This window comes from Entelurus aequoreus, linkage group LG01 (genome assembly GCF_033978785.1).
Source record: "Entelurus aequoreus isolate RoL-2023_Sb linkage group LG01, RoL_Eaeq_v1.1, whole genome shotgun sequence".
Lineage (NCBI taxonomy): Eukaryota > Metazoa > Chordata > Actinopteri > Syngnathiformes > Syngnathidae > Entelurus > Entelurus aequoreus.
Window position 1 is genome coordinate 46,103,182 of NC_084731.1, and position 27,535 is coordinate 46,130,716.

Sequence of the window (27,535 nt, forward strand, 5' to 3'; positions counted from 1 at the left end):
CGTGTACTTATACGGCCCATTAGCCATGCACTACCTGATTCCACATGCCTCCTCTCCTCATCCTGCACGAACACCTTTGCAGTGACGAGCGTCCACTTTTTGGATGTGATATGAATATGATATGAAAATATGAATGTGACTCGGAGGCGGATTGAACAACTAGTGTGTGTTGCATGGAAGAAGTGAGGTTGGATGAATATTATTTGCATCCAACAAAGACAAGGCCAATGCGGTAGATGTTACCACTTTGGACCACTTTATAGCAGAAGTGCACATCAGGTGATGGGGATGAGGCGGGTGATACTACACTTTTTGGTATCTCGAGTGTATGCAGAATTTTTCTATGAAAAAAAAAAAGTGTTTAAAAAGTGTTAAGTGTTCAAAGCAAATAATTACTGTATTGCGCAATTTTACTGAAACTTCAAGTCCCAGAATTCACTGCGCACCCAGCTGGTGCCTGTTTACCTGGGTTAGCCCCGCCCCTGTCGGCTCTGACGCAGTTCGCTTCAATCACAATTGAAAGGTATTTTCATGACAGTAATGTTCGGTATTGAGTGTTGTTTTAAAACAGTAAACAATACTATGCGTAGTTACTGCATACTTGTTTTAGAATTTGCCCTTTGTAAAAAAAAAAAAAGAAGCTAACTCACTGGTCAGCTGGCTCGCTCATAGTTGTTGGCTAATGTTAGCTTTCTGAGCTAGCATGTTGCTAGCAGCTAGGAGGAAATGGTGCCTTCTTAAATGAATGTTATCCTTATTCAGGATCATTCTTATCATAGAACATTAGCTTTTGGGTTTGAATGTAACATCTTAATGATACATTGAGATTTGCAATGCTGGTGCTGTAAAGAATACCCGAAAAGTAATGTTTTTTGACCAATTACTGTGTTTTTGCATTGCATTTTTTCTCATTCCAAGTTATCCACTGATGCATTTATTTTTACATACACAGATTATCCATAGTCGTTCACACACAATTTAAAATGTGCTTCTTTTCAATCTCAAGTATTTAGATTTTTTAATCACTCATCATAGATAAACTGACCACGAATTTAGATTTTGTTGTTGTGGTGCTCCTTTTATCAAAATATGTCAACTAGTTGTTTTAGTTCCTTCTATACTAGGGATAATGTATCTTTACATTACTGTTTTAATATAGTTGTGGAAATCCTTTAAGAATGTAAATAAACTTGTACAAAGGGAAAATGTTTAACTATTTCAGTGTTTAAATTGCAGGGTGTCTTATTTGACTGTGTCTGTCCTGATCTTATATCCATCCCTGTTACTGATTAATCCTCTGAATAGTGGGTAACACATCTGCCTCATATTGATATTTGGATCTGAATCTTTGTTCACTGTGCTAGTGTGGGTTCTCTCCAGGTACTTCGGCCTCCTCCTGTATGAAAATCATGCTTGTTAGGCTAATAGGAGACTCCTAAATTGTCGAGACACTATGTGTGAATGTTTTTTGACTATATGTGCTCTGTGATTAGCTGGTGACCAGTCCAGAGTGTACCCCGCCTCTCACCTGAAGTCAGCTGGGATAGGCTCCAGCTCACCGGTGATCCTAATGGGGAGAAGTGTTATAATAAATGAATGGATGTAGATATCCAGCATCTGGGTGTCTTGTATTTGAGTTTTGATTATATCACCTTGTCATAATAGTATAGTAGCTTATGGCCCGTTTTTCCTATGATTTGTTTTTTTTTTATCAAAAAGTTTACTCAGTATTTTGTATACTGTCTTGGTTATTCTACTGATTGCATTTAAAAAAAACTATGTATCATTCAGGGGCCAAACAAAAAACGGTATAATATTGTTATTTAACCAATGAATCTTCTGCTTTTAATATATTGTTCTTGTTTTAGGAGCTGTGGGCTATCACAGCGCCACGTCCCGGCATCAACACCAGCACGGAGACCACCTCCTCCTCAGCCAAAGGCGGCAGCAGGATTAATTCCAGACTCTCACCTGCATGTCCTGGAGCGTGGGAGGAAGGTGGAACCACAAGAGTGAATCCACGCAGATATGGCGAGAGCATACAGACGGCGTTTAGAAAGCGACTCCAGGCTCAAAACCAGGGGCTGCCGTGCCCTGAGGTGAGGGGACCTGCAAACAAATGTGCATTTTATAAAATGTTTAATGAACATATAGTGAAATGCCCCGCAGTTTTGTTCCCTTTTTGGTGTGCATGTAAGCACTTTGGCTTTGCTCCTGCTCATGGAGGCGTGTCAGGAGCCAGTCAGCACAAAGCAGCAAGCTGTGAGGGAACTGGAAGGGTCGTTAGGCCTTGGTCATTAAGGCTGATCATTAGATGCACGCTTTCGCTAAAATTTCTGCTAAAGGGGAGACGCAGTGGGCGGCCCTCCCCCTGCCGCCCGTGCTCACTTGTGAACTTGTCAATATTTTTCTCAATAATCATGATCGGTCCCGATTGTTAATGGATGTTGTTTAAGCTCATCTTGATGATTGGAGAAGGCGGGACCTGGGGGGACGGGGAGCGTTGTAAGGACACTGGGTGCTGAGGCGAGGAGGACAGGCGTGAAATGAACTGTTCTGCTCCACTGCGAGCTCGCACTGCTCCTTTCAATAGGTAATTTGTCGCCTCGTGTAACCGTGTGTGTTTTTTAGTGTGCATCTCGTCCGCATAATCTGCGTTGTGTTTGAATGGTCTACAAGCAGCTGCGGCCGTGTTTATCTTTGGATAACATTATCGGAGGTGTGTGATATGGCTCAGTGGGCAGTCTTTGCGCCTGTCAGGTGAGGTGTTATGTAATGTTATATTCTTCCCAGCTGTGGAGAGTGTTGTTCTGTATTACCGGAGGTCCTCATGCATCCGGCAGATTCAGCATTACGTGAGGTATACTTTATTACCCGGAATCGGCTAAGCTTGACACGTTATTATCTTTCTCCCCTGCTCTGACTCATTTCAATTACACTCTTGCCATGCGTAGCCTTTTGGACGCAGCCCCTCCCATCCCAAGGCCCCCCTAGCTTGGCAGTCTCCATCTAAGCAGACAGAAGGAAGCAGCGTGTGAAGCCAATGACTGCGACCAGATAAAGACTATCAATCATTTGGTGTAAAAGAGCAGGTCTTATCAAGCGTTCATCTGTGGTCGGCTACCATTTGAAGGCTTCTAATCCTTGTATAAAAATTCCGCCTGCATGCGGGTGCTGTGACATACAAAAGGTTGCAGATAAAGTGATAATCAAGCCTTTTTCTTTCTTGACAGGCTTAATTAGACATTTATTTAACTGGTTTACTGTGAGTATATGAGCTCCGAGTGGCCCCTTAAAAAGATTGCTAACGTTTGCTCTTTTCTGCTTGTTTGTTTCTAGAAATACAAACCACCAGGAAAAACAGTCAGAGTGGAAGAAATCGATGGTGTGAAACTGGTGAAAAATCTGGCGGTGAAGATGGAGGAAATGTTCCGCAAAAAAGCAGAAGCCACCAGGGTAGGTTGAGTTATTCCTGTTATACTAAGCAGTGCCATTTAACAAAATTAGGGATGTATGATATTTTTTTTCAAGCCTATTCCGATGTCAGTAACTTCCTTCTTCTCAAGACCAGTAATGATTACTTATTTTTATCTATTTATCAATCTTTAAAATTCAACTGTAGTTTTTGCAAACTTGGAGGTTAAAAAAAGACTTAAAGATGAATCTGAAAAACTGTGCTCGATAGTGTGCCTTATAACCCTGTGCGCCTGATATATGTATTAATTCTGGTTGTGCTTACTGACCTCAAAGCAATTTTATTTGGTACATGGTGTAATGATAAGTGTGACAGATAGATGGCAGTCACACATAAGAGATACATGTGGACTAGAGGCTGACACCTCTTAAATAAATGACGCTAGCAAGTATCTTGTAAGCAGGCAAAACCTAAACTTTGGTGTTTCATTGACAATATAAAACAGGGGTCACCAACGCGGTGCCCGCGGGCACCAGGTCGCCCGTAAGGACCAGATGAGTCGCCCGCGGGCCTGTTCTAAAAAAAATAAAAAATAAAAAAATAATAAAAAAAATTTTTTTTTTTATTTTTTTTATTTTTTATTTTTTTAAAATTAAATCTACATAGAAAAAACACAAGATACACTTTCAATCAGTGCATCAACCCAAACAACCTCCCCCATGCACACTCATCCACACCCACTCACACAAAAGGGGTTATTTCTTTCTGCTACCAATATTCTGGTTCCCACAACATAGACAACACATCTGCAAGGGACACAGTCCCTGAAGCACACATGATTGTATAGGCTGCTGGTCCACTAACATTTTCATTAATTACCATTTTTTATGTAATTATTTTATATTGTTTTACTTTCTTTTTTTTCCAAGAAAATGTTTTTTATTTATTTATCTTATTTTATTTTATTTTAAAAAAAAGGGCCTTATCTTCAACAGACCAGGTTGTCAATGAAATTAGATTTGTTTAAAGGGTTTTTTAAACCAGGCCCAGTCCAGATAATGTCCAAGTCGGACTCAGCAACACACACCTTCATTCATGTACACAGAAAAAAATTAGGGAACACAACAGATTGCATATAATTTATAAACAAAATTACATTTTCAAAATAAGCATTTATGTACAGTCCAGATTATGTCCAGGTCACTCAAATTAGGGAACACAACAACAGATATCATATAATCTATAAACATAATTATACTTTCAAAATAAGCCTTTGAGGACTTCTCATCTTTTTTTAAAATGTTTTTTGGCATCATTATCGTTTTCAACCATGTAACTTTCTAAAATTAGAAAATACTGAATAAATGTTTTAAAGAAAGTAATACTAAGTGAAAATCTGTTTTTGGCCTTAAAAATAAACATTTTACCGAGTACTATAATTAAATTGACTAAATCATGATTGTCAATGAACTCTCCTAAAATAACAGAAACCACATTAAGCTTCATAAACACACCAATCCTTAAACACATTTTTTCAACTTCCACCCAAAACAAAGACACAATATGACAATACCAAAACAAATGCAGGGTGGATTCAGGCTCCTGACAACAAAATCGGCAATCATCTGACTCTGTCATATTCCATAATTTTAACATTTTCCCTGTGGGTAAGAAGTTATAAATAATTTTAATTTGAAAATAACGATTTTGCACATCGATAGTGGTTTTATAGATTAGTTTGAATATGGCATCCCATGGCAACGGGCAGTCAAAAAAGTCCTCCCATTTTCCATTTGTGTTGTATGAGGCAGCCTTCAAAGATTTCTTTATTAAATAAAAATTATATATTTTTCTATTTATTTTAGTTCCTTTTTGCCAACTAGAATTTCTTATTAGAGGTTTACAAACTAATAATTTAGTAGTTCCACAATTAATTATTTGTTTCCATCTTTTCCCAATTACTCCAGTTAGTTGATAAAATGAAAAGCTTGAGCAAGCATCACCATACATAGCTCTAAATTCATCATACTTCATAATTTTACCATTCTCATTGATAATATCATTGACAAAAATGATTCCTCTTTCAAACATATTTTTCCAAAAGAAAGGCTTTCCATCTATTACAATATTAGAGTTCATCCATATTAACTGCTGCAAAATATCGTCTCTTTTTTCTGGCACATAAAATTGAAAACACCACTATGAGTGGATTGTTTCCTTTATGAACCCCGCCATGTTTCCCAGCAGACTCTCTGGGAGGGGATCACTTGTAAAAAAGGATACAATTTCTTTTGATACAGTACATGTTTTTTGTCCAACAGGACATTTGTGTACCACTCAATGTTTAAATACATCTTTGGAACAATTGATGCTTTTAAAGACAGACACATAGCTTCAAGGTTGAGAAGTTTCAGGCCCCCATATTCATACTTTTTGTACAAAACCTTTCTTTTAATCTTTTCTGGTTTGCCGTTCCAGACAAAATCGAAGACCCTCCGCTCATAAATCTTAAAAAAGTTTTGTGATAGAGCTGGTAATGACAAAAACTAATAAATAAATTGAGGAATAATTAACAAGTTGGCAATAGACATTTTACCATACAAGGTTAGGGATTTCCCTTTCCATAATTGCATAATTTTGTCCAGCTTTCTTAGTCGATTATCATAATTTACTGAGCCTAGATCTTCCAGATTTTCTGGGACAACAACACCAAGTATGTTAACTGGGCCATCTGTCCACAAAACAGGCACTTTGCATTCCATTCGAAAGGACGTTCCCTTTAGATTTCCGATCCTTAACATTTTACATTTATCATAATTAAGCTTAAGGCCAGATTGCTGTGAAAATATGTCCAAAAGATTAAGAAGGTTCCGCAAACAATGAGGAAAAATCTTATCTTTGTGAATCAGCCTTTTCTGACATAAACTCCATCAAGAACAAACACAGAACACGCCTCACTGATGCACATCTGCAAGACTCACTCAGAGTTGCAGTGTCAACTTACACACCAGAGTACAACACACTAGTTAACAGCATGAAATGCCAGGCTTCCCATTAACTGACAAAGAAACAGATAACAGATTTGGTGTCCAGTTCAAAGTGTGACATGATTTAAAAATTTGAGAGTTTACTTTTGTATTTTACATGAGTTATTATTTGTACAAACATGGTGCAAAGTAATTCATGATTTGTTAAAAAATGTTAGTGGCTAGCTAGTTAAAATGGGATATTGTGATTTCACAAGACTGTCTTAGAAGTGATCATTTGAAAATGTTCAATTTGAAAAATGTGCACTTAGAGAAAATATAAAAATAAAGTGTTGCATATTGATATTTATCTGTTTCTATATATATTTATTGTGAGAAATCATTAAGATGATCAGTGTTTCTACAAAGATAAATATAATTAATTATTAATAATAACAGAGTTAAAGGTAAATTGAGCAAATTGGCTACTTCTGGCAATTTATTTAAGTGTGTATCTAACTGGTAGCCCTTCGCATTAATCAGTACCCAAGAAGTAGCCCTTGGTTTCAAAAAGGTTGGTGACCCCTGATATAAAACATTCCACAAGGGGCTCACAAATATGTCAAAATGCCTAAGCTACAAAGCCGCACCGCTTGATGGAACTACGGCCACATATGGGTATTATTATGATGTGTGTATAAGGACCCAATGTTGCCTTTAAGTCACTTTTTGTGTGATTTTACACATTGAAATCAGAAAGGACGCGCATTTCCGGAAGTCTGCACGTCCATTGGACGCGGATTTGGATTTAATTTTTTTTTTACCGACCCTGCCTTCTCTGTGTCAAAACTCAGATTTGTTTGTTATTTTATCGATTATCGCTTTCCGGCAGTGTTTTGTTTTGTTTATATTTGCCGGTGTTGTGCCAAAATGTGATTGCCTGCCAAAAATGTATTTTCTTCGCGGTAGCGCGCAACGCTCGCTAAACCTGCATTTCTTGGCTTCGTCTGTCCACAGCGATTTTTACGTGTGAGACAAACACTTTATCTTCGTGGTCATTGTAATGCTACGTGTTTGATATTATTTAAGCCTTTATCGTGTCCGGAAAATGACAGTTTGCCTTTCCTGTGGTATTGATGAGATTTAAAGGACTGTTATTGTCTGATGATGATGTGATAAAACCTCTTTCTTGATTGGAAGATACATACAGTTGTAACTGTTATTTCTTCGTGCACGTAATAAATATTTCTAAAGTGTTTGGATGTATTCATTTATGTAAAATTTTAATTAAATGTAATGTTGCCTGACAAAAAGTGATTGAACGTAATATTTTGATATTTACACATCGCATATTTACACATGCATATTTTACTAGTATACCCTTATGAGCATTACATATATCAAAATCAAGTACCTACTGTACTGTTTACTTGTTGAAATACCCTTCAAATCAATATTTGGCAGCAGCAAAGTGGTTGTTTGGGTAGATATTTGTTCTAAAAAGGGTATTTCAACAAGTAAACAGTACAGTAGGTACTTGATTTAGATATATGTAATGCCCATTAGGGTATTCTAGTAAAATATGCAGAGATTAAATGTGTCAGTGGTCCTCGTCAGCCAGAGAACCTTGATTTCAGGGCGGCAGCGGTAAAGTTTAGATCCATGAAGGAAAGAAGAAAGTGAATGAATGTTTATAACTGAATACATTTACATATGCATAAAAATGTGTTTTGTTCTGTATTATTTTTTTAATGAATTAAGTAACGTTTATGACCTTTTTTCGAAACAATATAGAATGTGAGATATAACAGGATAATGCATACATTTATCATTCCTTTTCAAAACGGTTACAAAAAAGTGGGACCCCAAAAATGTACTGTGGGACACCATTTTTATAACTTGACGGGGTCCCTGGCACCCCATTTTGAAAATTCCTAGCGCGAACACTGAGGACTCCAAAATGGCACCTATTAGGAGACATATCATCTGGCATTTTGTTTCGCAATATTATCAGATTGCTTTAGCCCTCGGGTCGTCTCTGGCAATGTTTTTGCACTTTTTAAATGAAGCAGTGATAGGATAGGTCTTTCTTTGCATCTGACTTTTGAGCAACTTCTTTAGCAGCAGACCCTTTTCCCAGGCTATCAAAACACTGCTGTATCAATGCTTGCATTTCATGTGGCTGATAAGGTTCGATGTTTTCGATATCAATGTTTTTTTCTCTCCATAATTATTGGTCTAATATTTATTGGGCACCTGTAAAAAATATGCAACAATAAAAATGTAGTTCTGATTAAAACTGAAGCTAAAATATTTGTGATCTGAATATGGTGGGAAAAAAGTTACCGATAATTCATATGATTTGTTTCGTATTGTATAATTTGTATTTAGGTCCCAAAGATTATAAGTGTTATTTTTTTAGTTTTTAGTTTTTACTAATAAAAAAGCATCAAGATCAATGTTATTAAGCTTTATTAATAAAAATTTTCATAATTTTGCAGTTTTCTTTTACATTTATATTTTGTCTTTTTTCACAAGGTTTCTAAAAATGCTACTCACTGTCTGTGGAATGCCCTTTCTGACCACTTCAGGGCCCCACAGACAGTGAATGCTTTTAAAAAAGGACTTAAGCAAACCTTTTTAGAAAAGCCTACAGCTAATTCCAATCTGTGAATTCTGCAATGTTTTTATTCAATTTTTCTCTCTTTTTTTTGTTTTATGTATTTTACTATGTAGCACTTTGGGATTTGTGGTCAAATGAAAAGTGAATTATACATAGAAGTTGTTGTTTTTTTCAAGTTAAAATAGGAGGAACTGCTATGACAAAATCGGTATAGAAAATGTAAAATACCTCTTTTCGAGTAGACGCCACCTTTTTCTTTATAAATAAAGTTGATTCGATTTGATTTCTTCTTCCATGGGTTAAATAATCATTGCTTTGTTTTTTTCCTCCTATTTTTTAACCAATGAGAACTGGGTTAAAAAAGAAATACACCAATTATTTAAAAAAAAAATTGTACACATACTAGTGATAAGATTTTTACGATTTCGATTCCTGTTCCGATTCTGCTTAACGGTTCGGTTCTTTATCGATTCTCTTTTTGATTCTCATTTGGATAAAAGGATAGCAAACACGTTGATTGCCATACATTTTCTTTAGTTTAGAAAAAAACATTAATAAGCAAACATAACAGTGAGGTATTATACCACCAACAAAAATTAACCATTATTTTGCAGAAAATTAAGCATATTTGCTGTTTTAGGAAGCTTATTATTTCTGTCTATAATCACAGTGATTCCAGCTGTGGAGAACACCTCAAAGTAGCATGCAAAATGTCGGTCAGAGGCCGTCTCGTCATGTGATGCATGAGAAACGTTAATTTCACGTTTACAGTTAATAATAGCATGTTTTAACATGATGGGCAGTGTTAGTTTGTTAGTTACCCGCAGTTTTAACAGCAGACTGACTTTGCCACCGCGGCTGTTGATGATTCGCTTCTGTCTTGGAGATCAAAAACACGTAATTCATTCAACTTTATCACATGCTGTGTCTGCTAATGTTTCTGGTAGTATTTTCTCAACTTTATATATATTCATATATATTTCTGTAGTTGCAATATCCACTTTGCAATTATTGCAAGTTGCCCTGTTGTCTTCCTTTGTTGTGAATAATTCTGACATCTGTGCTGCTGATCGACGCCTTGTGTGGACGTCATGCGTGCCCACAGGTATCAATAAGGGAATCGTTAACAAAACTATAAAATGATTACCAGTAATCGTAACTCTGTGATTCAAATCTCAACAGGAACCGGTTTTCGAATTCCAACATGCACATAAAAACACGTTAGTGTGGTCTCACAGCCTTGCAGCGATTGCAAACGTGAATAGCTAAAAATAATACAGTGCATAATTGACATTACATCAAGCATATTATTGTTGGGGCAGCACAGTGAGAAGGTACTGAGTTTGAGTCCCGGGCTCAGGGTCTTTCTGTGTGGAGTTTGCATGTTCTACCTGTGACTGCGTGGGTTCCCTCCTGGTACTCTGGCTTCCTCCCACCTCCAAAAACATGTGCCTGGTGATAGGTTGATTGGCAACACTAAATGGACCCTAGTGTGTGAATGTTGTCTATCTGTGTTGGCCCTGCGATGAGGTGGCGACTTGTCCAGGGTGTACCCTGCCTTCCGCCCGAGTGCAGCTGGGATAGGCTCCAGCCCCCCGCAACCCCAAAAGGGACAAGCGGTAGAAAATGGATGGATGTATATTATTGTTGGTTGCACAAATACACAAATCAAGGCCTTCTCTCAATTAGCCACCTTCAAAAAGTTCCTGATGATTTCTGTAGTAAACATCCCTGGTCTCCATTGTAAGAAATTAGGTATTTTCACTTATACTGCTGTAAATATTGCATACCGGTAGATGGTTTGAAAATGGAAAAAGTCAATTTATGTTGTATGTTATCAGAGGCCTGAGCTGCTGCAGCCTGTCTACAACGTCTGCAAATGCGCTGTTTGGACATGATAACGTTTATCTCAGCCTGCCTGTGCTACAATTCCTCCTGTAAATTACACTCTCTGCTCTGGGATGTTTCAACAAAAGAAAAGAGGAGGGTGTGTATTGTTTGTTAAATTGAAATGAATCCAAGCAACAATTTTGACTGCTTAAAAGAGATATTTGAGAAAGAAAAGAAAAAGGTAATGATAATTGTAAAATGTATTTTTATTGGGTTATTTGGTGGCTTTCATCAACTGCTGACATGTGAATTTGCCAATGAGGTCAATTGAATGTGTGCAGCAAAGCCTCAATTGTGTTAATATAGCAGTTATTTTGACAAATTTGACAGGTGTTAATTACCTGCTCACTGCTTTTTTGGCCGAAAACATAGAGCCAAGCACATTTGTCGAGCGGAGTTATTATGGAGGTGACTGCTGCCTCTGTGCACTGTGTGAAATCCTTTACCGACCTCCCACCATCAATCACTGCACAGCGCCTCTCCGCTGCTGCCTGTGGGTCACTTTTTACACTAAGGGGATAAACAGTTTGGCCAGCGGGTACCCATATATTACCGGACACCAGGGTGGCAAAGTGAAGAGCAAAAGCTTTGAGGTGGGGGAAAAATGCAACAGAAAGGCTAAGTATTTAAGCACAAAAAGCTTAAATAATATATTGAAAACATGTGTTTTGAATTAAGCGTGACCCGATACAACTTTTTCCACTTTCAATGCGACACCGATATTACAGCTGGTATTAATCCGATATGATATCAGCACGACTCACACGTACGTTGATTATTTTGTACTGTGGAATGTTAGAAGGTTAAAGGCTTGATCAAGTAAAATTAATCAATCATGAGAACAGTTGTAGCAAAAAACCTTCTAACCTTCTAAATTTGACTTTTTTGTATTTATTTCAGACATGTTTAATAAAAAAGACAAAACTAAACAACAACAAAAAGAGTAATGAAAATAAAATAATAACAATTTTGTGACATTCTCACATGGCGAAAAGGAGTAGAAAGAAGCATCCATCCATTTATTTCCGTGTATCCGAGGTCGGGTCGCGGGGGCAGCAGCCTAAGCAAAGAAGTCCAGACTTCCTGCTCCCCAGCCACTTAGTCCAACTCCTCCCAGGGGATCCCGAGGCTTTCCCAGGCCAGCCGGGAGACATAGTCTTTCCCAACGTGTCCTGGGTCTTCCCCGTGGCCTCCTACCGGTCGGACGTGCCCTAAACACCTCCTGAGGGAGGCGTCCGGGTGGCATCCTGACCAGATGCCCGAACTACCTCATCTGGCTCCTCTCGATGTGGAGGAGCAGCGGCTTTACTTTGAGCTCCTCCCGAATGACAGAGCTTCTCACCCAATCTCTAACAGAGATCCCCGCCACCCGACGGAGAAAACTAATTTCGGCCGCTTGTACCCGTGATCTTGTCCTTTCGGTCATAACCCAAAGCTCATGACCATAGGTGAGGATAGGAACGGAGATCGACCGGTAAATTGAGAGCTTTGCCTTCCGGCTCAGCTCTTTCTTTACCACAACGGATCGATACAGTGTCACATTACTGTTATTGGACTTTAACCCAGTAGATGAGAAAGAAGCTTCCCTCCGCCTTCGGGTGGGGGGACGGGTCCTGACTGTTGTTTGTGCTTACGCACCAAACAGAGTACCCACCCTTTTTGGATTCCCTCGAGGGAGTACCGGAGAGTGCTCCCTCAGGTGATTCCCTTGTTCTGCTGGGTGACTTCAACGCTCATGTTGGCAACGACAGTGAAACCTGGAGAGGTTTGATTGGGAAGAATGGCCGCCTGGATCTGAACCCGAGTGGTATTTTTGTGCTCGTCACAGATTGTCCATAACAAAGACAATGTTCAAACAAAAGGGTGTCCATATGTGCACTTGGCACCAGAACACCCTCGGCCGCAGTTCCATGATCGATTTTGTAGTAATGCCATCGGATTTGCGGTCTCCAGTTTTGGACACTCTGGTGAAGAGAGGGGCGGAGCTTTCTACCGATCACCACCTGGTGTTGAGTTGGCTCTGATTGTGGGGAATAATGCTGGACGGACCTGGCAGGCCCAAACACCTTGTGAGGGTCTGCTGGGAATGTCTAGCAGAGTGTCCTGTCAGGGAGAGTTTCAATTCCCACCTCTGGGAGAGTTTCAATTCCCACCTCTGGAAGAACTTTGAACATGTCACGAGGAGGCGCTGGATATTGAGTCTGAGTGGACCATGTTCCGTACCTCTATTGTCGAGGCGGCCAATTGGAGCTGTGGCTGCAAGGTGGTTGATGCCTGTCGTGGCGGGGGGGATCAAATGCTTCAAATTGCAGCCAATATTTAGGAATTCTAATGTTGGTGGCTCAGTAGTAAAACCTAAAGTTTGGTAGTGCTAATCCTCCTGACGATTTGGGTTTCTGTAAATATTGTTTACGTAATCTGACAATCTTTTAGTTCCAAATAAAGTCTAAAATCTAATTTACGAAAGAAGGACTGAGGGAGAAAAAGTGGTATACACTGTGGCCGCAAGGTGGTTGATGCCTGTCGTGGCGGTAATCCTAGAACCCGCTGATGGACACCAGCGGTGGGAGATGCCGTCAAGCTGAAGAAAGAATCCTATCGGGTCCTTTTGGCTCATGGGACTCCGAAGGCAGCGGACAGGTACCGACAGGCAAAGCGGTGTGTGGCTTTGGCGGTCGCGGAGGCAAAAACTCGGACATTGGAGGAGTTCGGGGAAGCCATGGAAAACGACATCCGGATGATTTCGAAGCGATTCTGGACCACCATCCGCCGCCTCAGAAAGGGGAAGCAGTGCACTGTCAACTGTTAAATTGAGTTAGCCTACATAACCAGCCATAACGGAGGGGGATCAAATGCTTCAAATTGCAGACAATATTTAAGAATTCTAATGTTGGTGACTCAGTAGTAAAACCTAAAGTTTGGTAGTGCGAATCGTCCTGACGATTTGGGTTTCTGTAAATATTGTTTACGTAATCTGACAGTCTTTTAGTTCCAAATAAAGTCTAAAATCTAATTTACGAAAGAAGGACTGAGGGAGAAAAAGTGGTATACACTGTGGCCGTGTATACACTGTGGCCGTGTATGTCACTTCCTGTTTTTGAGTTTGCGCGCGTCTGGCTGGCTGTTTATCGACGTGGGGCTGTCGAGTTTGGCGATCGCCTTGTGCAAAGCCAGCACATCTTATTGTACTTTTTTGTACTTTTTTGTACTTCTTTGGCTTCGCTGTGTCACTGTGTCGTGACACTTTGCAGCTTGTGTCGATTGGTGCTGCGGGCTAGCACACCGAAGCCGGCTAGCATTAGCAGCCTGAAATACAGAGGTGGGATTTTTTTCTTCTGTTGCTGGATTTGTCGGCAGATAGACCATCGTAATGCTTGCACCGAGGAAAAGCCAGACATCGGAAGAGTTCGAACAGATGAGGCTCACACTCCACTCCCTATTCGGCGACATGACTGCGGTAAGAACACAGCAGGAGCAGCTATTGGGCCTGCTGGAGGAGGTAAAACAACTACGCCTCCAGAACGTGGAAAAAGACCGGCGCATTGTGGACCTGGAGCGGCGAGTGGGTGAGCTGGAGCAATACTCCCGCATGAATGATGTGGTCATCACCGGCATCAAGATCAAGCTCTTACGCGCGTGCGGTGGCCGCGGACAACGGGGAGCCCAGCGTGCAGGAGATACAGTCGGTGGAGCAGCAGGTGGCTTCCTATCTCCAGAGCAGGGGAATAGAGATGGACCTGGAGCACATCGAGGGCTTGTCACCCACTGCCCATGAGGAACTAGAGACCACCAGCTGTCATCATGAGATTCGCAAACAGGAAAAAGAAAATGGCACAATTAAGGCAAGGACACAAACTCAAAGGTACTGATGTTTTCATAAATTAACATTTGACCAGGAAAAATGCTGACATCGCAAGGATCGCACGACAACTTAAAAGGGAAAGCAAGATTCAACAAACCTGGGTAACGAACTGTAAGATCTTCATTAAATTAAATGGGACGCCGGAGGAAGCAAAAGTCTTGGTGATATGGAACATAGAAGATCTTCATAAGTATTGACATTGATGCAGTACTTGGTACAAATGTAGCTTTGTGACCTTTACATCATCTCAATGCTACCCACACCAAGAACACAGACCACACCAAGTATTGATATGGACGTGTTACAGAAGATCCTACAACATCAACAAAAAGAACTGGACATTTGTGAGTATCAAGAGCGCGCCACAACTGAGACTGATATGGAGATAGATCCTGATAATAAATTTTTTCTCTGCGATTGTAAAAAAACTGTAATTATTTTACCTGTGAACAATATGAAAACAGTGTAAAATCAGAAGGTAGTCTGTCAATAATACATTTCAATAGTCGAAGCATGTACACTAACTTTGAGACTATCAAGGATTACTTGAAAGAATTTAGTCATTAATTTATCATTATTGCAATTACTGAAACCTGGTTCAACAATGATAAAGGTATTGATTTTAGTCTGAATGACTATGAATTAAGATACATAAACAGAATAAATAAAATAGGAGGAGGAGTCACATTGTACATTCATAAATCTGTTACATTTAAAGTTTTAACAAACATGACCATAGCAGTCGATGGATTATTTGAATGTTTAACAGTGGAAATCCTAAATGACAAAAAGACAAATATCTTCATGAGCTGTGTATATCGGGCACCTGGTTCAAGCATAGAAATTTTCAATGAGTGGATGGGTAAACTATTTTCCTCTGTGAACCATAAATCCATATTTATCTGTGGTGATTTTAACATTGATTTGTTAAACTCAACCAAGCAAAAACATGTTGATGACTTCATTGACACAATGTACAGCTTGTCTCTATATCCAACCATAACCAAACCAAGCAGAATAACAACACATAGTGCCACAATCATCAACAACATTTTTACTAACATTATGGGAAATCAAGTCACCGGTGGCCTATTTATATGTGATATCACTGACCATTTACCTGTTTTTACTTTATATGACTGTCATCTCAAGAAAACCAAAGACACGATGGCAAAAATCTCTAAACGAATAACAACTGAGGAAACAATCTGTGCCCTAAACAATAGTTTAGCAGTTTAGGATTGGACTTCAGTATACAGAGAACCAAATGTGGATAGTGCTTATTGTAATTTTTTTGACATCTTTACTTCCCTGCATAATAAGCATTGCCCCGTGAAAGAATATTTTATAAAAGGAAAAAATAAAAATAGCCCTTGGATCACAAAAGGGATAATTAATGCCTGTTAAAAAAAACAATCTCTACAAACTTTTCATCAAAATAAAAACAAAAGAAGTCGAACAACGATACAAGAAGTAAAAAAATAAATTAACTGATATTATAGGAACAAGCAAACGGTTATATTATCAAAAAAAACCTATATGAAAACAAAAACAATATAAAAGGAACTTGGGATGTTTTGAATAGTGTAATCAAACAAGGATATTCAAAGTTGACATATCCTGATTACTTTATTGATGGGAACGGTGAAGATTATAATATGAGTAATGTAGTGAATAAGTTCAATAGTTTTTTTTTGTAGTAAATGTTGGTCCTAAATTGGCTGTTGATATCCCAGACAATGGAGTTACAAAATCAACTATTGAACAGAATTCTTCATCATTCTTCCTCTCAGCTACAAATGAGCAGGAAGTGACAAACATTGTGCGGAAGTGTAAAAGTAAGTGCTCCACTGACTGCCATGATATCTACATGATATTGGTTCAAAAAGTTATACTGAATATTGTAAAACCTTTAACTTATATATGTAACCTATCATTCCAGACTGGCTGCTTTCCAAGTCAAATGAAAATCGCTAAGTTAACTGCGCTCTTCAAAAGTGACAGCAAACACGCTTTCACCACTTACAGACCAATCTTTCTTTTGCCTCAGTTCTCAAAAATCTTAGAGAAACTATTTAACTCTTGACTTGAATCTTTTCTTGAGAAGCATCATATAATCAATGACGGTCAGTATGGCTTTAGGTCCAAACGAACAACCTCTATGACGATAACTGAAGCCATTGAAGAAATTACTAATGCACTGGTGCATAAAAGATATGCAGTTGGTATTTTTATTGATCTAAAGAAAGCCTTTGATACCATTAATCATTCAATTCTACTAGATAAAATGGGAAGATATGGAATTAGGGGGCTGGTTGGTGACTGGTTAAAAAGTTATTTAACAGGAAGGGTACAGTTTGTTAAAATGGGTACATTTTTATCTGATACTCTTGGCAGTGCTTGTGGTGTCCCCCAAGGGTCGGTGTTGGGGCCAAAACTGTTTAATGTATGTATTAATGATATGTTTAATACATCCAAAGTACTGAAATGTATACTATTTGCAGACGACTCAAATATATTCTACAGTAGTGATGACTATAATGAGCTCATAAATACAGTAAACACAGAACTAAACATAGTAAAAAAAAATGGATGGACACAAATACATTTTCTTTGAATATAAATAAAACTAAGATAGTTATGTTTGGAAATCGCAACCTAACGTCTGAACAGAAAATAAGTATTGATGGTATCCAAATTGAAATCGTAAATGAGAAAACATTTTTGGGAGTAATAATTGATAGTAAACTATCATGGAAACCTCATGTCAGACACATTAAAACAAAAATCTCCAAAAGCCTCTCAATTATAAACAAAGCAAAACTATACCTCAATGAAAATGCACTCCGTACTCTATACTGCACCTTGGTACTCCCATACCTTACATACTGTGTTGAAGTATGGGGGAATACTTACCACAACACAATTCATCCTCTGATCATATTACAGAAAAGAGCAGTGCGGATCATTCACAACGTTGGTTATTTAGAACATACTCATAATCTGTTTATGCAATCAAAGTTGCTCAAATTTGATGACCTTGTTAAATATAATACATTAATAATCTTATATAAAGCATTTAACAAATTATTTCCGCCTAATCTACAACGTTTTTTTATAAGACGAGTGCAGGCTCATAACTTGAGAGGCTTTGGTTATTTCTTATTGCCGAGAGCTCAAACCACTCGTAAACGGCTGGGAGTTCCGGTGACGTCACCAAGCTGAATGGCAGCTTAGAGTAACATCTCCCTCGTGATAAAAGTTATTTCGCCCCGTTACCGTTAAATGCCAAAGTTTCAGATAATCTCTGAATAAACAAAAGGGGCAAGAATGGGGCAAACCAGAGGAAATCGAGCAAATATCGGTGCAGAGCCGGTAAATGAGGAAATCTCTGTGTCCGCGAACAGCTCACCTGTAAAGCTACAAGATGGCGGTGCTAATGCTAACCCTCGCTCAAAGGAGGCGGACGCCGAAGGTTTAGTCCAAGTTCTGGAGGAGATTCGGGACTTCCGAAAGGACATAAAAGAACAGCTGAGCGATATTAAATCCGAGCTCACCAACATTAAACAACAAATAACAGACACAGAGGAGCGAATTGAGAAGGTGGAGGACCGGATTCAAAACGTGGAGTATGTGTTGAACAACATGATAAAAGTCATTAATCAGCAAGAAAACAAACTACTCGACTATGAAGGGAGATCCCGACGCGAGAACTTGAGGATATACAATGTTCCCGAAGGAGCCGAGGGACCGTGCATGCCAGAGTTTGTGGAAAAACTGCTGCGGGACATGTTGGAGATCCCCGCAACTATTCAACTCAACATCGAAAGGGCGCACCGCGCGTTCGCGCCAAGACCCGCCGGAGACAGAGAAGACAAGCCGCGGTCAATAATAGTCAAATTCCTCCGCTACAGGATGTAAGAAGATGTCATACGTAAAGCCTGGGGAAAGAAGAAGGTTTTTCTGAACGGGAGACAAATATACTTTGACCAGGATTACCCCCCAGCAGTCCTGCAAAAGAGGAAAGAATATGCTGAAGCCAAGCGAGTGTTAAAGCAAAGAAATATCCGCTTCCAGACTCCGTTCCCGGCCAAATTACGAGTGTTTTATGAGGACGGCACGCAGCTGTACCGGACAGCAAAGGAGGCGACAAAAGACATGAAGGACAGAGGACTGCCAGTCAGCGTGATTACGCCGAGGGAAAGCCTGCTGGATCAGCTGTCCCGCTCCACCTGGGAGACCATGGGAGGAAGGAGCCGGGAGGGGACAGGTGAGGAGCCAGAGAAAAGCATCAAGGAGAGACTGCAAGCCTTCAGAAGATAATCATCGCCTTCTCCGGAGGACCTGTTAATTTTGACTGACTTCTTAAAGTGTTGGTAAGATGAACAGAACCAAAACAGATGACTTTAAATTCATTCTATGACATTTGCGTTTATATAATAACCCCCAGCGAGAAAAAATACAAATGAGGGATGTACCTATGTAATGAACAGAGATTTTTTTTCTCTTTCTACCAAGTGCCATGATGGGGGGCCCACAGCCCATAGTTGGGAGAGGATTTCCCCCACAGCTAGACGTTTTATCTAGCTTAACTCAGGGTCATCTATTAGAGACCCCTGCCTTGGAACTACACTTTTCTTTTTTCTGCTGTTCTTTTTCAATTTTTTTTAGTTATTTTGCTTTGTTTTATTTGCTATTTCAATTTTTTCGTTATAGGAGTAGACTTGCTAGGTTTTATTTTGAATATTTTATTGGTATACTTACAAGTAAATACATATGGTTAGTGACAAAGTAAAATGTGTATCGTTTAATGTTAATGGGCTATTGAACCCAATTAAACGCAATAAAATATTATCAAAGGTGAGGACAGAACAAGCCCACATAGTATATTTGCAGGAGACCCATTTAACTGACAAGGAGCAGGTAAAACTAAAGAGAATGGGCTTCACTCATTTGTTTTTTTCGTCATATAAATTAGGACATAGGAGAGGAGTTGCAATTCTCATCTCAAAAAAGCTAAATTTTGAAAAAGTACTGGAATTTGGTGATAAGGAGGGTAGATTTATTTTAGTAAAGGGAAAGATAGATGGGAACCCAATCACCTTACTGAATGTCTATGCACCCCCTGGGAGTGATATTAATTTCTTCCAAAAAATCACCAATATTATGGTAACGGAAACCGAAGGTTTTTTGATTTGTGGTGGGGATTTAAATATACATCTACAGCCAAAATTGGATTCATCTAGTACAAAAATACATAACGTTAAACCCCTTTATAAGAAAGTAAACACACTTTTTGAGGAAGTAGGCTTAATTCCATTTGGAGCCTTCCGTTCTGTCCTGAGGGACAAACAGCGAGAGACGATTGCACAGTGCCTGTGTTTTTAAATATGTAAATCTCTGTTGTTTTACAGTTCTCTTATGTATTTTAAAATGTATGTCTTAATGTATTATTTTTGAAACTGCTCTGTGACATGTGCTGTTGACCTCTTGGCCAGGTCACCCTTGTGAAAGAGATCTTGATCTCAATGGGTTTTCTTATCTGGTTAAATAAAGGTTCTATAATTGACATATGGCGAGACTTTTTTACAGACAGAAGGGATTATACTTATTTCTCTGCGCCACACTGTCTTTATACAAGAATAGATTATTTTCTAACATTTGGAAAGGATAAAGATAAAATATGTACCTGTGAAATTGCGACGATAGATTTAAGTGACCATGCACCTATATACCTATCTATTGACTTTAATCTGAGGGCAAAAAAGAATACATGGAAACTAAACTCAAGCCTGCTGAATGACCTATCATTTAAAACACAAATTAAATCTGAAATTAATCTCTTCTTGGAGTTCAATGACACAGGAGAGGTTTCGCCTCCCATGTTATGGGACACCCTGAAGGCTGTTTTAAGAGGGAAAATCATAGCAATATCTTCATTTAAGAAAAAAAATGAGAATACAAAATCAAATGACTTAATAAAAAAACTAAAAGAATTAGAAAGAAAACACAAACTAGATTTGGCACAGGATACATTAAGGGAAATAAGAAATACTAGGAATGAAATTAACAGTTTGGCCACACAAGAAATAAAAAAAAATCTAATGTTCTTGAAACAGAGACACTATGAAAGTGGCTCTAAGTATATGAAAATATTGGCCTGGAAACTAAAAAAAAGATAGCGGAAAACACAATTCATAAAATCAGGGATCCAATAACAAAAGAGATAAAAACTAAACCAAACGAAATTCAGGAAGCCTTCGAACATTTTTATAAAACTTTATACTCTGAGGTCTCTAGTAGGAGCATAACCCAAATTGACAGCTTCCTGAACTCCCTGGATTTACCTATTTTAGATGAAAAACAAAACCAAACAATATCTGCAGAAATAACTGAAAATGAATTAAAAGTTGCAATTAATAGGCTTAAACTAAGTAAATCGCCAGGATCAGATGGTTACACGGCAGAGTGGTATAAGGAATTTAAAAAAGAATTAATACCTGTTTTACTCCCCACATTGAATTGGGTCTTAAAAAAGGCACAAACGCCACTTAGTTGGAGAGAGGCAATTATCTCAGCTATACCAAAAGAAGGCAAGGATACAATTGAATGTGGATCTTACAGGCCAATATCGGTTCTCAATGTAGATGATAAATTATTTACTTCCATTATGGCCAAACGATTAGAAAATGTCTTACCTATATTGATACATAATGATCAAACAGGTTTTATACATCAACGACAAACACAAGACAATATAAGAAAGACATTACACATTATGGATCATATACAAAGAAAAAACATTGAAGCAATTGTTATAAGTGTGGATGCTGAAAAGGCCTTTGATTCGGTTAATTGGAATTTTCTTTACAGAGTTCTACATAAATTCGGCTTTCAGGATACAATCATTAAAACTATACAGGCACTATATAACAATCCTACTGCTAGGATTAAAGTCAATGGATATTTATCAAACAGTTTAACCCTAGAAAGGGGCTCTAGACAGGGATGTGCATGGTCACCATTACTTTTTGCATTATATCTGGAGCCATTAGCTCAGTCTATCAGACAAAATGAAGATATTAAGGGAATCATGATTAAAGGAAGAGAGTATAAATTGGCCTGCTATGCGGATGACATTTTAGTCTACATCAGACACCCAACATACTCGCTCCCTAAATTAATGCAATCATTTGAACTGTATGGTCAACTATCAGGATATAAAATCAATATAGGTAAAACCCATCTACTCTCACATAATTATAACCCACCAGGGGAAATCAGAAGTAGTTACCCTTTGATATGGCAAACAGAGTCTTTTAAATACCTGGGCATTAATTTGCCAAAAGATCTAACAAAATTATCAGAATACAATTATCTACCCATACATAAAAAAATAAAAGATGACATAGCAAGATGGAACTTAATTCCTTTTTTTAGCCTTAGTTCTAGAATTGATTCCATCAAAATGAATGTACTGCCAAGATTGCTGTACCTATTTCAAACCCTGCCAATAGAGATTAACCAAAACCAATTCAATGAATGGGACAAAATGCTATCAAGGTATATATGGCAAAGTAAAAGGCCAAGAGTTCGTCTCAAAACTTTACAATTGGTCAAACAAAAGGGAGGATGGGGTTTACCTTGCCTCCGAGATTATTATTTTGCAGCCCAGATGAGAGCAGTGATATGCTGGTGCAACCCGTCATACATTGCTCTATGGAAAATTATTGAAGAAGAAATGCCCTCCATCCCCATACAAGCAATTCTGGCGGATAGAAATTTACAGACCCACATAAATAACACTGATAACCCATGGGTGAAATGGACCCTTAAAGTGTGGAAAATGATTATAAAGGAATACAAACTCGAGAGTGATATTGCAGTTCTTAAATGGTGTGCCTATGATACAGAGTTTACACCTAATAAATTAGACTCCAGATTTAAGGACTGGATATCTAAGGGTATAACAGCTTTATGTAGTGTAATGAAAGATGAAAAAATGCATACTTTTGAAACTATTAAAAGGACATATATATTAGAAAACCAAGACTTCTATCGATATTTGCAGTTGCGACATTTTGTTAATATGAAGGTGAAAGTGTCACAAAGACGAGTATATGTTTGATTGAATTGTTTACAAAAGCCTACAATTCAGAAACTATTGATAGAAGTATTTCATGCTTGTATAAGGGTCTGTTGAATATGAAATCATATTCAACTTCATATATTAAAATAAAATGGGAGAAGGAAGGAGGGATAACTATATCTGAGGAAGAATGGACAATAATATGGAAATATCAATGGACTTGTACCAGCTCACCCAAGTGGAGGGAGTTTGGCTGGAAAAGTTTGATCAGATTTTTTATTACACCTTCTCAGAAGTCTCACTATGATAACAACTCCCCTGCCTGTTGGAGAAACTGTGGGAATTCAAATGCAAACCACCACCGTGTTTTCTGGGACTGCTCCATCATTAAGGACTACTGGAAAGAGATACACCAAGCTCTACAGGATATTTTCAAACGTGAAATACCCCTTGAAAGTAAAACTTTGTTTTTTGGACATGTACCTCAGGACTGGCTGAAGAAAGATAAACACTTAATGAATATCCTACTGGTGGCCTGTAAAAAGACCATTACTAGGAAATGGATATCCCAGGATAGCCCAACTTTGAAGCAATGGATGGAAATCACAATGGACATATATAAAATGGAGAAGATAACTGCCTTTATTAATTATAAATTGGAAAAATTTACTTTATACTGGGAAAACTGGGTCAATTACGTCACGCCCCATAAACCTGACTTTAATTTTTCGAATTAGTGATTGTACTGCTCAAAAAAAAAAAAAGGATTACTCCCTATATGTGTACAGGTATGTATGTATGTATATGTGTATGTGTGTGTACATGTGTATATATATATGTATCTGTTTATATATTTTTTAATTATTTTATTTCTGATTATTATTATTATTAATGTATTATCATTTATTTTTTGTTTATTTAATTGTTGTATTTGTAGATATTACTTTGTTGTTGTTTTTTTGGCTGTTACTTTCTTTTCGGGGGGTGGTGGGTGGTATGGTTGGGATATAAACAAAAAACATTTGGACATTTAGGGCAGACAACAGATATAAGATGTATGTGAATATGATGTAATGGATAGGAATGTCTGATGCTGGATGTCAATAAAAATAAAATGAAAAAAAACAAAAAACACTCGTAAACGTTTTTGTGTGTCTGTATGCAGAGTAAAACTATGGAACAAACTGGACTTACAACACAAGCAATGCCAAACTATTAATCGATTTAAACTATTATACAAACATGGGGTCTGGTTCAAATATAGAGATGAGGGTCTTTAATTTGACCTGCTGCTGTACTCTGTCTCAAAGTGTTAACATGTGCTCAATGTTTCCTATTCCTATGTTGTCTATTACCATTATTGCTATGTTGTCTATTACCATTGTTGGTATATTCATTATTCCTACATTGTTGATACAAATTATTGTTACAGTGTAATAATTATTGTTACCTGTGGTAATGCCACTATGATACAACATCTGTATTATAATCCTTGAACAAAGTAAGAGTGAAACTCATGTCAATAATCACAGAATGGAGAACTGGGGGTGGGAATAAATAAATTATCTTCTTCCCACTCCCTTGCAGGCAAAACTGGACAATCATTCATTACGTACTATACGTTACCTTTTGCACTATATTAATTTATATTATTATGTGTTGTCAACTTTGTACTTTTTTTTGTCATTGCCTGAAATAAATAAATAAATGAAAAACAAAACAAAAAAATTAAGGTGGTTGGTGCCTGTCTTGGCGGTAATCCTAGAACCCGTTGGTGGACACCATCGGTGAGGGATGCCGTCAAGCTGAAGAAAGAGTCCTATCGCGTCCTTTTGGCTCATGGGACTCCGAAAGCAGCGGACAGGTACCGACAGGCAAAGCGGTGTGTGGCTTCGGCGGTCGAGGAGGCAAAAACTCGGACATCGGAGGAGTTCGGGTAAGCCATAGAAAACGACATCCGGATGATTTCGAAGCGATCCTGGACCACCATCCGCCGCCTCAGAAAGGGGAAGCAGTGCACTGTCAACACCATGTATGGTGTACTGCTGACCTTGACTGCGAATGTTGTGGATCGGTGGAGGGAATACTTCGAAGACCTCCTCAATCCCACGAACATGACTTCCTATGAATAAACAGTGACTGGGGAATCTGTGGTGGGCTCTTCTATTTCTGGGGATGAGGTTGCCGAGGTAGTTAAACAGCTCCTCTGTGGCAAGGCCCCAGGGGTGGATGAGGTCAGCCCCAGGGGTGGATGAGGTCCGCCCGGAGTTCCCTAAGGCACTAGATGCTGTGGGGCTGTCTTGGTTGACAAGACTCTGCAACATTGTGTGGACATCGGAGGCGGTACCTCTGGATTGGCAGACCGGGGTGGTGGTTCCTCTCTTTAAGAAGGGGAAGTGGAGGGTGTGTTCCAACTATCGTGGGATCACACTCCTCAGCATTCCTGGTAAGGTCTATTCAGGTGAACTAGAGAGGAGGCTATGCCGGGGAGTCGAACCTCGGATTCAGGAGGAGCAGTGTGGTTTTCATCCTGGTCGTGGAACTGTGGACCAGCTCTGTATTCTCGGCAAGGTCCTTGGGGGTGCATGGGAGTTTGCCCAACCAGTCTACATGTGCTTTGAGGAATTGGAGAAGTCCTGTGGCGAGTGCTCAGAGAGTATGGGGTATCGGACTGTCTGATCCCTATATGATCAGTGTCAGAGCTTGCCGGCAGTAAGTCGGACCCGTTTTCAGTGAGGGTTGGACTCCGCCAAGGCTGCCCTTTGTCACCGATTCTGTTCATAACTTTTATGGACAGAATTTCTAGGTGCAGTCAGGGTGTTGAGGGGATCTGGTTTGGTGGCTGCAGGATTAGGTCTCTGCTTTTTACAGATGATGTGGTCCTGATGGCTTCATCTGGTCAGGATCTTCAGCTCTCACTAGATCGGTTCGCAGCCGAGTGTGACGCGACTGGGATGAGAATCGGCACCTCCAAGTCCAAGTCCATGGTTCTCACCTGGAAAAGGATGGAGTGCCATCTCCGGTTTGCGGAAGAGATCTTGCCCCAAGTGGAGGAGTTAAAGTACCTCGGAGTCTTGTTCACGAGTCAGGGTAGAGTGGATCGTGAGATCGACAGGCGGAAGAAGGAAGAAGCAGTGCTTTTTTAATCCAACCCCTTTTCTGTCTAGAATTATTTTCTAACATAATTGCATAATTGTTACCTTGCTTTTTCAAACTTTAACACAACAACAAATAAAAGAATAAATAAATAAATATAAATATAGTTCACATGAATAGATAGTCAAATTACTGTATTACTGTATTTACAGGCCGTAAATGAAAAATGTTATCGTAAATATGTGTAATTCATCCTTTTAAAGTCTGAAGTGGTGTCAAAAATGCATCTAAAACTGTGTCAGCCAGTAAGTTTGGATACTTTATAAAAGTATTACAAAAAAAACTGTGGATCTGTAGATAATTTAAAAAAAAGTGTGGTTTAGGGAGTGAAAAGTTATCACAAAGTTGCTGGAAAGAGGAAAAAATTGTGTCAATGTATAAATCTTTAATGTTGTTGATCCCCAGACTTGACCATCTTAAAAAGGCACTATCGACAAGAAAGGGAGAGAAAGCATGTTTAAAGGCCTACTGAAACCTACTACTACCGACCACGCAGTCTGATAGTTTATATATCAATGATGAAATCTTAACATTGCAACACATGCCAATACGGCCGGGTTAACTTATAAAGTGACTTTTAAAACTTCCCGGGAAATATCCGGCTGAAACGTCGCGGTATGATGACGTATGCGCGTGACGAAGTCAGAGTAACGGAAGTTATGGTACCCGTAGAATCCTATACAAAAAGCTCTGTTTTCATTTCATAATTCCACAGTATTTTGGACATCTTTTGCAATTTGTTTAATGAACAATGAAGGCTGCAAAGAAGACAGTTGTAGGTGGGATCGGTGTATTAGCAGCGGACTACAGCAACACAACCAGGAGGACTTTGTTGGAGCGCTAGCCGCGCTAGCCGCGCTAGCCGCCGACCTCACCTTGACTTCCTACGTCTCCGGGCCGCCAAACGCATCGGGTGAAGTCCTTCGTCCTTCTGCCGATCGCTGGAACGCAGGTGAGCACGGGTGTTGATGAGTAGATGAGGGCTGGCTGGCGTAGGTGGAGAGCTAATGTTTTTAGCATAGCTCTGTGAGGTCCCGTTGCTAAGTTAGCTTCAATGGCGTCGTTAGCACAGCATTGTTAACCTTCGCCAGCCTGGAAAGCATTAACCGTGTATTTACATGTCCACGGTTTAATAGTATTGTTGATTTTCTATCTATCCTTCCTTCTATCCTTTATTTTTTTGTTTCTATATGCAGTTAAAGCACGATGCTATCACGTTAGCTCGTAGCTAAAGCATTTCGCCGATGTATTGTCGTGGAGATAAAAGGCACTGAATGTCCATTTTGCGTTCTCTACTCTCATTTTCAAGAGGATATAGTATCCGAGGTGGTTTAAAATACAAATCCGTGATCCACAATAAAAAAAGGAGAGTGTGGAATCCAATGAGCCAGCTTGTACCTAAGTTACGGTCAGAGCGAAAAAAGATACGTCCATCACTGTCTCTCAAGTCCTTCACTGTAACGTTCCTCATCTACGAATCTTTCATCCTCGCTCAAATTAATGGGGTAATCATCACTTTCTCGGTCCGAATCTC

The 27,535-nt window shown here is 39.0% G+C and overlaps 1 protein-coding gene across 5 annotated transcripts in view; it reads left to right on the forward strand.

The window, feature by feature from the left end:
* The window catches only part of cacna2d3 (calcium channel, voltage dependent, alpha2/delta subunit 3), a 142,641-nt gene that overhangs the window by 1,408 nt on the left and 113,698 nt on the right, over positions 1-27,535 (forward strand). For 3 of the 5 annotated variants that reach the window (XR_009826728.1, XM_062052756.1, XM_062052747.1), the window contains exons 3-4: positions 1,869-2,099; positions 3,340-3,456. Coding sequence is in view for 4 of the 5 variants with exons in the window: in XM_062052756.1 (XP_061908740.1) it covers positions 1,869-2,099; positions 3,340-3,456 (348 nt within the window). In the remaining variant the exon portion in view is untranslated. Of the gene's footprint in view, positions 1-459; positions 524-768; positions 863-1,868; positions 2,100-3,339; positions 3,457-27,535 lie in introns of those variants that run through there. The other 2 variants (XM_062052767.1, XM_062052773.1) reach the window with 2 other exon arrangements.